At 47.4% G+C, this 15,990-nt stretch overlaps 1 protein-coding gene and 1 long non-coding RNA gene across 5 annotated transcripts in view; one reads left to right on the forward strand and one right to left on the reverse strand.

Moving 5' to 3' along the window:
- Positions 1-15,990, forward strand: part of DNAJA4 (DnaJ heat shock protein family (Hsp40) member A4) — a 19,261-nt gene continuing 3,271 nt past the window's right edge. The window contains exons 1-8 of one of the 4 annotated variants that reach the window (XM_054450862.2): positions 31-284; positions 641-779; positions 1,371-1,424; positions 6,312-6,492; positions 8,920-9,024; positions 10,009-10,236; positions 11,315-11,545; positions 15,820-15,920. In XM_054450862.2, the coding sequence (XP_054306837.1) occupies positions 205-284; positions 641-779; positions 1,371-1,424; positions 6,312-6,492; positions 8,920-9,024; positions 10,009-10,236; positions 11,315-11,545; positions 15,820-15,920 (1,119 nt within the window). In that variant the 5' untranslated portion in view covers positions 31-204. Of the gene's footprint in view, positions 285-640; positions 780-1,370; positions 1,425-6,311; positions 6,493-8,919; positions 9,025-10,008; positions 10,237-11,314; positions 11,546-15,819; positions 15,921-15,990 lie in introns of all 4 variants that reach the window. The other 3 variants (XM_054450859.2, XM_054450861.2, XM_054450860.2) reach the window with 3 other exon arrangements.
- LOC134738309 (uncharacterized) lies at positions 9,478-14,083 on the reverse strand. The gene is made up of 2 exons (XR_010123988.1): positions 13,988-14,083; positions 9,478-10,814 (listed from the first exon to the last, which is right to left on the reverse strand). It is a non-coding gene; the product is annotated as an uncharacterized LOC134738309 (long non-coding RNA).

Consider the following 15,990-nt stretch of genomic DNA (forward strand, 5'->3'; position numbering starts at 1 on the left):
GAGGCTGGGTGGGGACCGCAGGGCGCAGCTCTCTTAGTCCCACCCTTCGGCGCAGGGCTCCGGCCGACACAGCCCTCCAGGCCGCCTACTCTCCAGCCAGCCGGCTCCACGGACCCACGGAAGGGCAACGGGGCGGCGTCGGGGCGGCGGGACAGTCGTCGGAGGGCGCCCTCCAGGCCCAAGCCGCCTTCTCCGACCCCCGCCATGGCCCGGGGCGGCAGTCAGAGCTGGAGCTCCGGGGAATCAGACGGGCAGCCAGAGGAGCAGACGCCCGAGAAGCCCGGGTGAGCGGCTGGCCCGCGCCAGAAGGGCGTCGGGGGTCTGGGCCGCGAACCCGCCGCGGCGCCGCCGGAACCTCCGCGAAGGTTCTAGGCCTTTGTGGCGTCACCGTCTCCTTGCGGAAGCTTCCGCCGGCGCCGAATAAAACCCGCCGCGGAGGAGCCGGTGGCTCTAGTGCGGTGGAGCCGGGCGTGAAAGTCGGTCCGGCGCAGGGGGCGGGCGGGAGCTACGAGCGGTGGCGGCGGCGGCGGCGGCGACGACGACCGTGACCGTGACGCGCGGGCGGGCGGCGGGGGCGCGGGCCAGGGTCCCGGCAGGGGCGTCCGGGGCACTCTGACCGGCCTCGCCCGCCCGCCCGCAGAGACAAGATGGTGAAGGAGACCCAGTACTATGACATCCTGGGCGTGAAGCCCAGCGCGTCCCCGGAGGAGATCAAGAAGGCCTATCGGAAGCTGGCGCTCAAGTACCACCCGGACAAGAACCCGGATGAGGGCGAGAAGGTGCGGGGAGGCGTGGGGCGTGGGGGCGCGGGCCGGGCTCCCGAGGGGCCGAGGGTTATTAAGCCAGGAGCACTGAAGGCGACGGGAAACCAGAGCCGCGTTTGTTGGGGAGGCCGTCGCCAGGAGCTTCGGGGCCAGGCCGGGCAGAGGTGGCGCGAGACCCTGGGTGCCGTGCGGCGCGGTCGGTGGAGGGCGCTTCGCCCGCGGAGGAGGCATGTGGTGCGGGACTTGGGCCCCTCGCGAGTCCCTGCCGAGCCCATTCATTCCTCCATTCGCTCCACAAGTGTTTGGGTAGCCCCTGCCAGGCGCGCCGGACTAGTTCTCATAGGGTGTGTTGGTTCCCTATGGGAGAGGCGGCCTGGAAATCGGGAAACGGAGGCACACACAAACAGTTGTGTACTTGCTGGGAACGACTGGCTCATGTTCTCTGTTGGTGCATAAACTCTAGGGATGAGTGTCTTTAATCTGAGCTGGTACTTTGGACAAACGCCGTGCCTCTCGACAATGACTAGCTGTATTTGTTCTGTGCACCTACTGCCTACCTGATAAAAGCGTCAGATAGTGAGTAATCCCATTTTCTTTATTAAACAGGGACACGGACATCTGCAACCTGACATCAGCTTGTACTCATATTCTGGGTTTTCGGTGACAAGTGACACACAGTTGATCATAAGTACCATTCATAGACTGAAAATGCTCTGCATTTTAGAGACAGAAGTTGAAAGCTTTTCCATCCTGTTTACAGAAAGTTTGCTTTTTATCTCTAAAGAGGCTCATGACCCACCTGAATAGGTGAATTGAAGGATGAGGCATTGCAAGGAAAGGCTGCTAACCCTCCCGTTCCTCCTTTCACTTCTTGCCATTTTCTTACAAAACTTTGGTTGTTCCGCATGAGTCTTGAGAGGTGGGGCCGTTATAGTAGCTGATAGCAGTGTCACCTGGGCCACGTTTGAAACCACGCTGATCACCCATGTAGCATTTAAGACCTGTGGAAACGACGCTGAAATCAAAATACCTGTCTGTATTAGTTGTTCCAAGCTGGAGAAAGCTACTTCAGGACGGTTGGCTGAATGGCAACAGTGATGGAATATTTATATTTAGCCACATGTGCTGAATGTGGCTGTCACAAGTTTAAAATGTTTTCCTGTAAGACCATTTGTCTGTTACTCACTTGCGTTCTTTCTCATCTATATTTAGATGGCTTACTGTAGCTTTTAAAGGCACTGGCGTTTTACATGGTGCTGGTGATTCATCCACCTGCTCCCTACATTCATTGTAGTCTGCTTCTGACAGTCTCCTTTAAGGAGAGCTTCGAGGCTTCTAATTTCACATTTCAGCAGGCTGGCTAAAGACATGTGGGAAAGCCTGACCCTGGTTTCAGGTCAAATCTCAGCACTCACAAGAGTAACTTCATGCCTCTGTGTATACAGTTAGAGCTGAATATGCTTTTGTTCTGAAGCTTTTATTTTTAAAAAATTAGACTTGAACTGTACTACATATGTGTAGGTTTCATCCTGTCTATACCTGTCTGGGCAGGTTGTTTGGTTTGTTTTAAACTAATATTTATTCATAGCCAGGCACTGAGTTAGTGTCACATAAATGAGGCCCTTGGCAGTGAGGTCTGGCAGGCCCATCAGCTTGGAGGGAGGGGTTCTGTGATGTGCCCATTGCCAGGAATACTTTCCTTTCTCTACCTTCACGGAAGGGGATAATACTCTTTAGTTCTCAGCTAAAACATCTTCCAGGAGGCTGCCTCTGCCTCGTAGACTGAACCACAGGCCCAACATGCATCCTACTTTAATGGTGATTACTTGTTTGATTAACTGTATTCCTTTAATGGTGATTACTTGTTTGATAACTGTATTCCCTGCCATAGTGTAAGCAGGGCAGTGACTGTGCCCCCATGGCCACTTATGGGATGAGTATCTAGCTGTGCAGGGTAGGTGCTAAAATGTTTGTTAGCTGGCTGAGTAAATGCACTTTAAAAAATTGTATGTAGGAGGAGAGGGCCCTATAAAGGCACAAATTGGAGGGGAAATTGCAGTGAAAGGGACATTGGGAGGAGAGTGGCAATTTAGATAGGAAATCAAAGAGGATGAGGAGACTGGGGACACAATTTATAGAAACGGCTGTAAAGTTCCCCAGAGAGAGCTCATTCATTCATTCAACAAATACCTCCTCTTCTGGTCCCTACTGTGTGCTGGGTGCACTGTGCAGGCCTTTTGTGAGTGTGTATGTGAGTGTGTGTAGTTCTTTTCTACTTTATCACAGGTAGAACCTTTAAAATTTTTTTTCCTCCTAAGTTTGTCACTGTATTATTAATGTCTCTTCAAAAATAGACTATGCCAGTTCTTTACCCCTTGCTGGGAAAACTGAGAAGGCTGTTGAGATGTTGGTCTTTGTTTTTTGCCCTGTTGTCCCCTGTTGCTAAGCATTGGGGCACCTTGTGTTTGTCGGGCACTCAGTATGGAGTCTGTACTTATCTGCGGCTGGTTTTTTTGTTTTTTTTTTTTTTTGCAAGATGCATGGGTGGTAGGTAGCGGGTCACCAAGATAGTCCCTTTTAGGGGCAATGATGTGGGGTATATTCTTGGCTATTACCCTGTTGAGATGTGTTTGGTCTTTTGGTCAATTTCATTGTAACTTTTAGTTTGAATAATAGATTTTCAAGTTCAAAAATCAAAACATAGCAAACCATGCAGAAAATTTTAGAACACAGAGGGAAACCTACCAAGTACACATTATCCTAACCACTCTGTGCTTCTTTCCAAGCTTTCCCCAGTATGATCATACATAGCCATCCTGATACATAGACATTTTGTTTTCTTGTTTCCACTTAATATTTTATTATAAGTACTTTTCCCAAGTTGTTACATAGTCTTCAAAGCCATTTTCCCCTCAGCTGTATAGTAATCCTGTTAAGGTTCTGTGGCAAATGATCGTGGTCTGAAAGGCAGGCTCGTCATAGCACTCGTCTCCCACTGGGAGAAGGGGGTCCAGGCCAGGAGCTGAATTAGACTTTGGAGTGCTGGGACCCTAGAGGATGGACTCCCTACTGGTAGTTGGAACCCCCATCCCATGTGAGATCTGGCCTCTGACTGAATGTCCCAAGCAACTGGGTACTCCTTTTCCATTCTTAGATCATTCTATTAAGTCTAAATGTCATGTGAGTATCCAGGGTATTTGGTGAGTGTTTCCAGTGGACGTTCCCATGAAGTTATTTACCTAGTCCTGACCTGCAGATAGACGCAGAAACTCTCTAGGGGCAGCCTGGCCTAGTTGCTTTCTGATCTGTACCCGGCACCCAATCCTTACACTGTACCTCAGGTTTTCTGCTGAGGAAAGGGGTAGTAGTGAATGGTACTTCCTTCTTTGCAGAAATGGTATGAGAATTAACATATCAAAAGATCTAGCTGCCTTATATATGATGCTGATGTCTTTTTAAGACTTTTCTAAATTGTACAGTTTTTTAGCTATTATTTATTAGCTATTATTATTATTGGTTACTTATTAGATTTCAATCAGAGATCTGTAGAACAAGGGAATTAATGCCTCAAATTCCCTTCTTCTCTCTCTCAAATTCCTTATTTCATGGCACTTTTTTTCCTTGAATATTTTGTGGAGCCAGCTGCATTATAGGATCTGTATATCTATATATCCATGTATGTCTCTCCGACTAAATTGTAGCCTCTGGAGGGCCAAGACCCTACCTCATTTATTTATTTCTGAGTTCCCAGACTCGAGCCATTCATCTAACACGTATTTACCAAGTGCCTTCTACATGCCAGGCATGGTTCCAGGCTCAGTTAGACAGCAGTGGACAAAACCCCCCATCTTCATGGAGCTTATGTTGCAGTGGGGGCTACAGCATAAGCAGTAGATGATGCAGCTTGTTAGAAGGTGGTTCATGCTATGGAGAAATATGCAGCAGGCGTGGGGGCTGGGAGGGTCTGAGGTGGGTTTGCAGTGTTAAAGCTGGATCACCGGGAGGCATCCCTGAGAAGGTGGTCTGTGAACTAAGGCTGGAAAGAGGTGAGTGGGGAGGCCGCAGCAGGCCGAGGTGCCTCTGAGGCCCAGGCTGCAGAGTTGAGGAACAGCAGGGAGCCTGCTGAAGCTGGCATAGAATTGGGGTGGGGACGCACAGGAGGAGAGGAAAGTAGAGGTGCCAAGTTGGGTTTATAGATGAAAGTTAGGACTGGCTTTTACTCCCAGTGACGTGGGCCACCTTGTAGAGGTTTGAGCAGAGGATCGACCCAATTAGTGGGCTCGAATGGAGAACACACTGAAAGCTGGGGCGAGGAGGGAACATGGAGGACCACGGAGGAGGCCACTGCAGTGGTCCAGGCCTGAGATGGTGCCTTCGGCCAGAGTGGATGTGGTGTGGTAAGAAGGAACAGATCTTGCATGTTTTAGCATTCTGATTTTATTTTAAAAATGTCCATATACCTGCAGAAAACATGAGTGGTACAATGAACACCTAACGTATTCTTCACCTAGCTTTACCGGTTGTAAATAAGTTGTCACATTTGTTTTATCTGTTATTATTATTACTGTTAGCTAAAGATTTTGGGAGGAAGCTACCTGTAGCATAACCTTTCAGCCCTAAGTGCTGCGTGTTTCTCTTAGGCACAAGGACATCCTTGTACATAACCATAGTGCAGTTATCAAATTCAAGAAGTTTAACATTGAGAACAAAGATTCACATTTCTCCCATTGTTCCAATAATGTCCTTTGTAGCCATTTTTTTTTTTTTTTTTCCCAGTGCAGGATCTGATCCAGGATCACACATTGTATTCGGTTTTTTCTATCTTTTAATTTTAGAGTATCTCTCAATTTGGGTTTTCTGATTCTTTTCGTACAATTGGGTTCCAGTGGTAACTTTTTGACAGGAATGCTACACATGGGATATTGTGTCTGTCTTAGGGTACTGGAGATGCAAATGTGAAGGTAGCGTCAGTGGGATTTGTTGACAGGTGAGATTGGCATTGCCAATAACTGTGATATGGGGAAGACTATGGGTGGGGCGGGGCTTTTGGGGGAGGATCAGGAGTATAGGTTTGTATCCAATGTCTGGCATGTGGTTAGGTGCTCACAGATGCCTGTAGTTGAATTTCATGCTAGTAAACTAGTGAAATGATTCCCATGAGGAGGTGAGCCAGTGGTAACGCCCAGAGTCCTGGCTCTATCTGGTTAGAGGTTCACCCCTGGCACTGTCTCATGGTATCCTAGCTGGTCTCCACTTCCTGTCTGGTGCAGCCAGATTAGTGAGAAACTTTCCCTCTCTACTGCCTTCTCTCCCTGATTCTTGTCGTGTCCCTACCACCAGTCCCTTAATATGTTTGCCCTGTGTTTCCCACTTTACCAAAGGAGTAAGTAGACAGGCAAGTCAGATTCCAGGTAGAGGATGTATAGACTGGCTAGTTCAAGGGTTTGGGGGCAGAATACCTCTATTACTTTGTATGTTTATATGGGAGGTTTGCTTAACAAAACAACGAAACTTCTCTAAAAATCTCTCTCTCTCTCTCTTTTAAAGTTTAAACTCATATCCCAGGCATATGAAGTGCTTTCAGATCCAAAGAAAAGGGATATTTATGACCAAGGCGGAGAGCAGGCAATTAAAGAAGGAGGCTCAGGCAGCCCCAGCTTCTCTTCACCCATGGACATCTTTGACATGTTCTTTGGTGGTGGTGGACGGATGGCTAGAGAGAGAAGAGGTAAATGCTTTTAAAGAAACATAAATAAGTTGTATGGTTTCTACAGTTATCCCTGTTGTTGGAATCAGGATAGATCGTGCTTTGAAAGGATGTGATTGGGCCAGGCGCGGTGGTTCATGTCTGTAATCTCAGCACTTCGGGAGGCCAAGGTGGGAGAATTGTTTTAGGCCAGGATTTCACGACCAACCAGGGCAACATAGTGAGACTCCCCATCTCAAAAAAATAAAAATAAAAAGCTTAGCCAGGTGTGGTGACTCATGCCTGTAGTCTCAGCTACTTCTTGAGAGGCTGAAGCTGGAGGATAACTTGAGCCCAGGAAGTTGAGGCTGCAGTGAGCTCTCCAGCCTGCACAGCAGGGTGAGACCCTGTCTCAAAAAAACAAAAAACAAAAACCTAAAAAACCACAAGGTACAATTGCCATGTTTTGAGATCATTAACTTTAAAGAGTTTATCACTTGTCTAGTGCTCAGGCTACCTGGAAACTCTTGGTAAATTTAGTAATTATCTGACACCCTCCAATACCATATGAAGGAGCAGAGCGAATGGAGTGGTGGATAGAAAAGAGGAAGGTGAAGTTCATCGTGCCTTCTTTTCCTCTGTTGTTGGGGTCAGGCACCAGAGTGTGCTGAGGGATGTAAATGACGCCTCCTGTGGTTGTCAGTGATCCTTTACCGAGAGTGCTCCTCTCTCCTCTTGCCCACCGTCCCTTTGTGGCGCTCCATGTTCCCTGACCTGGGCCTGGGCTGCAGGCTCTCTAATTCTAGGTGGGTACTCTTGCCATGTTCAGTATGGCCTCATTTCCCAGCCTGCTCAGGGGATTTTCTAGGCAACAAAATTTCTCTCTTTATGTTTTGAAATCTTTGTAAATGACCTGCCATTCTTTTCAGAATGCATTATGAGTAGTAGCAATTTCATCCCCAGGAGGTGAATGAGGAACTTAGCCCTTAGCTCAATGGCCCCAGGCCACTGTTTTGACTTTCGGGATTTGTTCTTCCTAATTTTTCTGCATCTCACCTCTGCCAGGCTACGGGCTGTCACCTCTGTTGTTAGTAGTTGCTAATGTTAGTAGTTGCTAATAGACTAGTTCCCATTCCCCCTGTTTAGTTTACTGTTGTCAGGCTGCTTTGGATCTTGAAACCAGAAAGATAACCAAGCGTATTACAATTCTGGATAAAGTCAGAAGAAATGAGCTCTGCCTTGGGGTTTAAGAAGTGTGGCTTTGGTCAATAAGAAGCCCCTAAATAAATGAAGCTGCACTTGTTATCACATTGTAATTGACTTTGAGCTTTAAAAAGCTTGGGTGTCAATTCTGTGAACATAGAGTGCTGAAAATCACAAAGTGTTTGTTAGGGAAAAATCCTTCCCCTGTCCTTTGAGCATATCGCCTGCTCCTATAATTGATGGTGTGGACATGATAAAACCTTGGGTACTTTGGGAGGCCAAGGTGGGTGGATCATGAGGTCAGGAGATCGAGACCATCCTGGCTAACATGGTGAAACCCCGTCTCTACTAAAAAATACAAAAAATTAGCCGGACGCAGTGGCAGGCGCCTGTAGTCCCAGCTACTCGGGAGGCTGAGGCAGGAGAATGGTGTGAACCCAGGAGGCAGAGCTTGCAGTGAGCTGAGATCCCACCACTGCACTCCAGCCTGGGCGACAGAGCGAGACTCTGGCTCAAAAAAAAAAAAAAAACCTTGGGTATTCTCTTGTCCAGCTCCCTGTCTTGAGATGAAAACTTCATGCCCTTAATTAAGTCATCTCTCAAAGTTGGCAGCCAGTAAACCAGACAGCTTGTCTCAGTGACTGCAGGAGCTCCACGGGCAGCAGGGAGGGTCTTGATGCTGTCAGTCTTGACAGGCTGGCAGGTGCTGGAGCACACCCCCACCCTGTGGAGCAAACACCCACCGTCCTGGGTGCAGAAGCAAGATTTTGGCAGAGGAAAGAATTCCCATTTGGCCACCGGTTACAGAAGGGCTCAGAAAGTAAAGTGCTTTATGCCCAAGGAAGAGTTTCAGTGAAAGATCCAGAGACTTTGGCTGTCAAACATTTATGTATAGAAAGGACTCCTTTCATGGGGAAACTTAACCAATTTCGTGGGTTAATACTGCCTTCGGTTTCTCAATTAGTGCTCTCCCTGTCCTCAGATTTGTTCTCAGAAAATAAAGGTGGAAAGTCTTTTTGTTGGCCTCTATAAATGATTGAATAATTAGCTCATAGCTAGAGAGGGTATTAGCTCTTGTTATTGGCTGAGGGCCAGAAGGATGGGCTGGGGTAATAGAAGCATTGCTTCCTGCAGGGAAGGGAGCGCATGACCCAGCCACAGTCTTGAGTCTCTGGAGACTTCATACAACTAAGGGTCATATGGGTGGTATTTAATACAGTGGTATATTTCATTCAACGCCACTAATTTTTTTTCTCCCTTGCTAAGGCAAGAATGTTGTACACCAGTTATCTGTAACTCTTGAAGATTTATATAATGGAGTCACGAAGAAATTGGCCCTCCAGAAAAATGTAATTTGTGAGAAATGTGAAGGTAAAAACTAATTTTTGACTGAACCTCACAGTTCTGATCCCTTAGATTCAGAAACAATGCTTGTTTTATAGTTCAGGGAAAATAAGTTATCTTTTTTCAAATGCAAGGGTCAAGCAGAGATTACAAACAGGTGGCCTGAGGGCCACATCTCTTTGCCTGAATGAATGTTTTCTTTGGGCTGCACCTCTATTTGACATGTTGACAATTTTTTTTTTTTTTAAATTTGTATTATACTCTAAGTTTTAGGGTGCATGCGCATAACATGCAGGTTTGTTACATATGTATACAGACAATTATTTTTAAAAATTAAAAATCAGACACTTGTCCTCATCTAGGGCTTGGCAGACTCTTTCTGTAAAGAGCCAGACGTTAGGCTTTCCAGGCCATGGAGTCTTTTGTAGCTAGTTCACTCTGCCATCATAGTACATAAATGAATGCACACGCCTATGTTCCAGTAAAGCTTTATTTACAAAACCAAGCAGTCTGGCCATGGTTTCTTGACCCCTGACTTAAATGTATATATAATTATTGTAATTTTTTAAAAATCTGAGTTTTCAAGAAAAGCCATGTCTGGTGACCCCAGCCTCACATTGTCCCACAGAGAGAATTGGCTGAGCTGGGTAGCTGCTGCTATTGACAGAGCTTGTGTTCTCTAGATCTCCACAGCCCCAGCCTCCTCATTCATCTGTGGGCCTATGCGGGTTCCACCTGGGGTGGAAGAAAACACATTTGATGAAGCTAAAGTAATAAATTTGGATTGGTGCAGCCAAAATCACAAACGTTTGAGGTCAGATGTTAACATCTGGATGTTATCTGCTTGGCTGGACTCCTCCAGACTCTTCTGCATTGTTTTTCATGATTGTAAATAGAATTCTAAGCCCATTGTCCAATGTGAGGGTTCCCTGCCCTTCTGCCATGGCGCCCAGCAGGGACACCGGTAAGGGAAGAGCATGGCCCTCATTCCTGCCTCCCCTGACCCTGCAGGTGTTGGTGGGAAGAAGGGATCGGTGGAGAAGTGCCCGCTGTGCAAGGGGCGGGGGATGCAGATCCACATCCAGCAGATCGGGCCGGGCATGGTACAGCAGATCCAGACCGTGTGCATTGAGTGCAAGGGCCAGGGTGAGCGCATCAACCCCAAGGACCGCTGCGAGAGCTGCAGCGGTGCCAAGGTGATCCGTGAGAAGAAGATTATCGAGGTACATGTTGAAAAAGGTGAGGCTGCGCAGAGCTGGTGCTCCACAGGGGCTGGAAATGCTGTCTGGGTGCTAATCGTGGGATACACAGACTAGATGTCAGGGAAGTGAGCTGTATCACAACATGTATTGGGTGTGCCATGAATTCCTCTTGTTTCCCGGTCATCTTCTCTTCACCCTTCCTGGCCTTATTTCCATTCCATGTCACCTGCCAAAGTGTTCTTGCTGAGGTTTACTTCCTTGAGATCACAGACAGCCTCTTTATGAGGTTTTCTAATGCTCTGAAAGTCTTACCTGGCCTTGGTTTGGGTTAGTTGCCATCTCCTGACATTCTCAAGCCATTCCTCTCGAATCTTTCGGAGTGTCTTCCTGGTCGCTTCTGATGCTCATTGGCCATAAGGGCTTGTGTAAGTGTTTATGGCTGCATGTTCCCTTTCTCCACATTTCCCCATCTGCTGCATCAGATTCCTCCAAATACAGCACCTTCTCCTGCTATTCATTTTGCCTGATGCCATCATTTTAAGGCCTTTTTCCATTTTAGCTGTCCTCCAAGTATTCCCTGATGATTCTGTGGCTTTCCAATCCAGTAAATATATCCTAGATCAGAGATGAGACCAAAAGTAAAAGAATCAACAGCCAAACCGACACAGGTGTTATTAAAGGACTTACTGTTTAAACATGCCTAAACCCTGTGCCTTGAGTGTGCAAGCTGACTTATTAGAAAAGGACAGGGCTGGCTGACCTGTCCCTATCAGTCCCAAGTCATGCACCCTGTGCCCCGGGAAGTGGGCAGTGACCCCATGCTGGCAGTGTGGCATCACAGGCCCGGGGCAGGGAGTGCTGTGTAAACCTGGGATGTAGAGCCACATTCCCCCTCTCCCTGTGCATGCTGGGCTTGGCCCCACATTATGCCAAGGGAAGCGGGACCTCTTTTCTCATTGGCCATCCTAGCCACCCCTCCCTGCCTTGTGCCTGCATGAGGCTGGGAGACTTGATGAATACAGAATCCCTGAAGGACTCTGTTCCTTCTTCAAAAGCTTTAAGGAAGCATGGTTTGTATGAGAAATGGCTAATCAGAAAGGGATGATGTTTCATAGGTATGAAAGATGGGCAAAAGATACTATTTCATGGAGAAGGAGATCAGGAGCCTGAGCTGGAGCCTGGTGATGTCATAATTGTGCTTGATCAGAAGGATCATAGTGTCTTTCAGAGACGAGGCCATGACTTGATCATGAAAATGAAAATTCAGCTTTCTGAAGCTCTTTGTGGCTTCAAGAAGACGATAAAAACATTGGACAATCGAATTCTTGTTATTACATCCAAAGCAGGTAATGTTTCAAATGTGTGTTTCCATTGATGTTCTGTATGTTTGGCATAATAATTCTGGCAAGTCAGCCTGATTTTTTTATTGCTACATAATATTTTACATATTGATGGGGTGCATGTGATACTTTGTCCCTTGCATAAAATGGGTAATGATCAAGCCACGTGTTTAGGGCATCTGTCGCCTTGAGTATTTATTTCTTTGTGTTGGGAATAGTTCGCCTGATTTCACATTTAAGGTCAAATTCTGTTACACAAATTAGTATGACGTGATTTTCTCTAAATTTAAAACTATCCCTAATAACTGGATAATTTATAAAGTTCTTTTATATTCTCCTAGAAAAAATATTCAGTTGGGGGGAAAAGTCTCAAATAAGAATCTTGGGGCTCTGAATTTTAGATGAATTCTGGCAATTAAACTTAAGTTTTTAAAAATTTATTTTTGTATAAGAAAACAGCTTAATAGGTGGTGTTTTTCTATCAAGTGGTGATTTGTGCTGATTCATCCACATGTTCCTGTAGCCTCTGTTGTTCATTACATGAGTTACATTTTAAAATAGAATTTTCCTGTAAGAAAGATTTTGCCTATCAGTTTATCCTTGGAGGTTTCCACAGGAATTGCTGGTCTGCACACACCCATGGGAGCCAGAGGGAGATGCCTCTAGGCCGAAAGGGTTCCTGAGGCCTGAGCTCAGCCCCCAACCCCCCGTAGACACCAGGGCACTCATCTCCCAGGAGGGTTGGTGTGTTCACTGCAGTTGAGGGTTTGTGTGGGCACCAGAGCACCTGCCTAGAAGCTTCACTTGAAGCTCCTTCTGAATAGCACTAAGGTCAGCTGTGCATAGCAAAGAATGTCTGGATGGGTATGGTGGCGGCTACGCCACCGAAGCAGCCTGGGCCCCAGCACCAGCCATTTGCAGTGTTGCTGTAGTCCCCTCACGGGCCGTGGGGCTGGGATTACATTTTCCTATGGCCATTTGAGGTTTGGTGCAAAAGGAGTAGGTTCAGGGCAGGCAGGGAGGTAACCACCAATAAGCCTGCCCCCAGGGCAGTGGCAGCTGGAGATAAGACTCAAGTCTGGTGGGGTGACTGAGGCCTGGGCTTCTGATCCCTCCGTGTCCCTCTCCCCCTTCCCCTCCTTGTCTGCTTTTCTCTTCCCAGCCTTGTGCTCTTTTTCTCTTTCCTCTCTTGGATTCTTTCAGGTACCTCCTTTCCCGGGGATAATAGGAAGCAGAATTATATATCCAAGCCTTGAACGGTTTGTGGAGTTTTAAAATAAACTTATTTGGAAACAATTTCAAGCTTACAAAAAGTTGTAAATATAAAAATAGTCCGAGGCCCATGCATATATGATTTGTCTGATGTTAACATTTTACCCCATTTGGTTTGTCATTTGCTCTGTGTCTGTTTTTATTTTTAAAATTTGTTCATGTATTTTTTGAGACAGGGATCTCGCTCTGTCGCCCAGGCTGGAGTGCAGTGGCGTGATCTCAGCTCACTGTAACCTCCACCTCAGCCTCCCGAGTAGCTGGGACTACAGCCACATGCCACCACGCCCATCTAATGTTTGTATTTTTTGTAGAAACATGGTTTCACCATGTTGCCCAGACTTGTGTGTGTTTTTATACATATACTTAATCAAGGATTGGGGGAAGCACTGCAGTATAATGCAAAATTTGCATGAAAATTTAAAATAAAACACCTTCCCTTAGGCTTCCATAGACCTCCTAAGGCACCCATTTCCTCCCTCAAGGAGGAGTTTGAGGATCACAGTTTACACGAAGCTCCAGACCACTGGTTGTGAGCTCAACACCCTGGCATTGTGTCCAAGATGCCCTTACGTGGTCACAGCCCAGATCCTAGCCCTCCTGAGCCGGGACTGGGCAGCATCTGTGCGTAACTTCTTTGGGAAAGCCCGTCCTGTCCAGGGGTGGACTATTTGAGGTCTTGGCCCCCGCGAAGGGCCAGCGTTCGTTGCTGTCTCAGCTGACCCCAGCTTAGGGAACCGGGAGCCAAATGGAGTGAGGGTGGTGGAGAAAAAGCCCCAGAGGGAAGGAAGTGGCAAATCCCAAGAACTCCATTTCATTCTTTATTATAAGGAAGGGTGGAGCATCCAGGAAACCTGCCATTGGAGAGTTCTTTGGGGATTTGTTTGTCCTTTTTGTTTTGTTTTTGCTTTTACTTTGTTCTCTTTTGCACCCTCTCCTTTTTTCTTCACCCCTCTTTTGTGTTGGCTTATTTCTTGTTTCTGCATTTTCTCTTCTCCCTCTTCTTCCTCTCTTCTGCTGTTGAAATGCCTTCTTCCCCAGAGCCTTTTAGCCTGTTATGAGCATTGCTGAGGATTGGATTAATTAAAAAAGCGATTTGGGAGCCACACAAGGGTGTGATGGCCCTGCCTGCAGGCAGGTATTTACCTGCCGGGAGAGCCTAACTCGTGGTCTTCTTACCTGTAGTTTTCCACGCTTGGTCAGTTTCCCAGCTCCCAGCAAGCTAGAAGCAGAAGCATGGGGAGTAGGGCTTGAGAGCAGCAAGAAGCGACACCTGATAGGAATGGGGAGACAGAAAAACCAGTCATATGTCACTTAACGAAGGGGATATGTTCTGAGAAATGCATTGTTCGGTGATGTCGTGGTGTGAACACCATAGAATGTACTCACACAGACCTAGCTAGCATAGCCTGCTACACCCTAGGCTGTGTGGCATAGCCTGTTGCTCCTGGGCTAAAACCTGCACAGCAGGTTGCTGTACTGAATACTGTGGGCAGTTGTAATACGATGCTGAGTATGTGAGTATCTGAACATAGGAAAGGTGCAGTAAAAGTTTGGTGTAATCTTTGCAACCATCTTCATAAATGTTGTTGACTGAAAGGTCACTATGCTGTGCATGACTGTATTTCTTTTTTTTTTTGAGACGGAGTCTCGCTCTGTCGCCCAGGCTGGAGTGCAAGGGCGCGATCTTGGCTCACTGTACACTCCGCTTCCCGGGTTCACGCCATTCTCCTGCCTCAGCCTCCCAAGTAGCTGGGATTACAGGCACACACCACCATTCCCGGCTAGTTTTTCTTTTTTTTTTTTTTTTTTTTTTTTAGTAGAGACGGGGTTTCACTGTGTTGGTCAAGCTGGTCTCGAACTCCTGACCTCATGATCCACCCGCCTCGGCCTCCCAAAGTGCTGGGATTACAGGTGTGAGCCACCGTGCCCGGCCATGACTGTATTTCAAAAAAAAGAATAAACAGGAACACAAAAAGCCAGCAGCTCGGAGCAGTTTAGCTAAGAGGTTGCTGTCCTGCACAGTCAGTAGGCTCTGAAGGCCATGTCTGAACCACAGCCCTGCCGGCGAATGAACCTCAAGGATAGTCATTGGCTTACTTTATTTTTAAAACCTCCTCTTTAAAGATTTCCTCTTGAAGAGACAGCTCACTTTCTAGATAGTCCTGTATGGAAGTGGACTGCTGAAGAAATTAGTGTTTCCATTCCCCTCCACCGTCTCCCCCATTTTTTCCGAACATTTCTTTCTGTCTTTGTCCATTTTCATCGCTGAGCTGAAGAGCATGCTTTATCAGAAACCCTTTTGTCCCTTTTCTTTTCCATGCTTAGAGGGAAGTTTCTGACTTGGCAGAATGCCTTAGAGTTCTTGGGGTCTGAACTCCTCTGATGCCTTCCAAAGTCACGTAGCTGTAAGACCCAGCGGGTGCCAGCCAGGAGGGTGACTCCAGCTCAGCAGCGTGTATGGAAGTGCATTGTGACCATGAAGGAGACTGCCAGTGGCCAAGCCACCTAGTGAGCTCCCTACCAAGGAACCTGGGTGTCACCTGCAGGTGGCCAGGAGCCAGTTTTTATGCCAGGCAGGGGACTGGTTGGACTCTATTGAGGCTTCTTCCTGTCTGTGAGGAGCACTCCTGTCCCCCTCGTGGTAGGGATACCTGTCACCCCATGAAGGGGCAGGGTGATGGGTGTTGGCCCCATTTTAGGCAGACTTGGGTGTCATGACTTCTAGTTCACTTGTTTTAAACCTACCAGTGATGGCAGCTGCAGCATGCTGCCCTCTTGACACACTGCTGGAGCCCAGAGTACGGGTCAGAGTCCCAGCCGGAGCCCCTTCCCCAGGCAGTACCTGACAAGGATACCTGGGATTGGGGCCAGCTTTCCAGTCAGATGCCACGCTTCCTTTGCCCACTGCCACGGGGCGCTAGGGCCTGCCTCAGGCTCTCCTGTGAGGGAGAACGACCTCTGCAGGCCCCTCTGCCTTCCTGCTCCCTAATTGACCCTTTCTCTGGCAGGTGAGGTGATAAAGCACGGGGACCTGAAATGCGTGTGCGATGAAGGAATGCCCATCTACAAAGCACCCCTGGAAAAAGGGATTCTGATCATACAGTTTTTAGTAAGTTCACTATGTTTCATTGTCATGGACATATTATTAAATGCCTTAATTGGAAGGGGAAAAAAGAGCC

Source organism: Pongo pygmaeus, chromosome 16, assembly GCF_028885625.2.
Source record: "Pongo pygmaeus isolate AG05252 chromosome 16, NHGRI_mPonPyg2-v2.0_pri, whole genome shotgun sequence".
Taxonomy (NCBI): domain Eukaryota; kingdom Metazoa; phylum Chordata; class Mammalia; order Primates; family Hominidae; genus Pongo; species Pongo pygmaeus.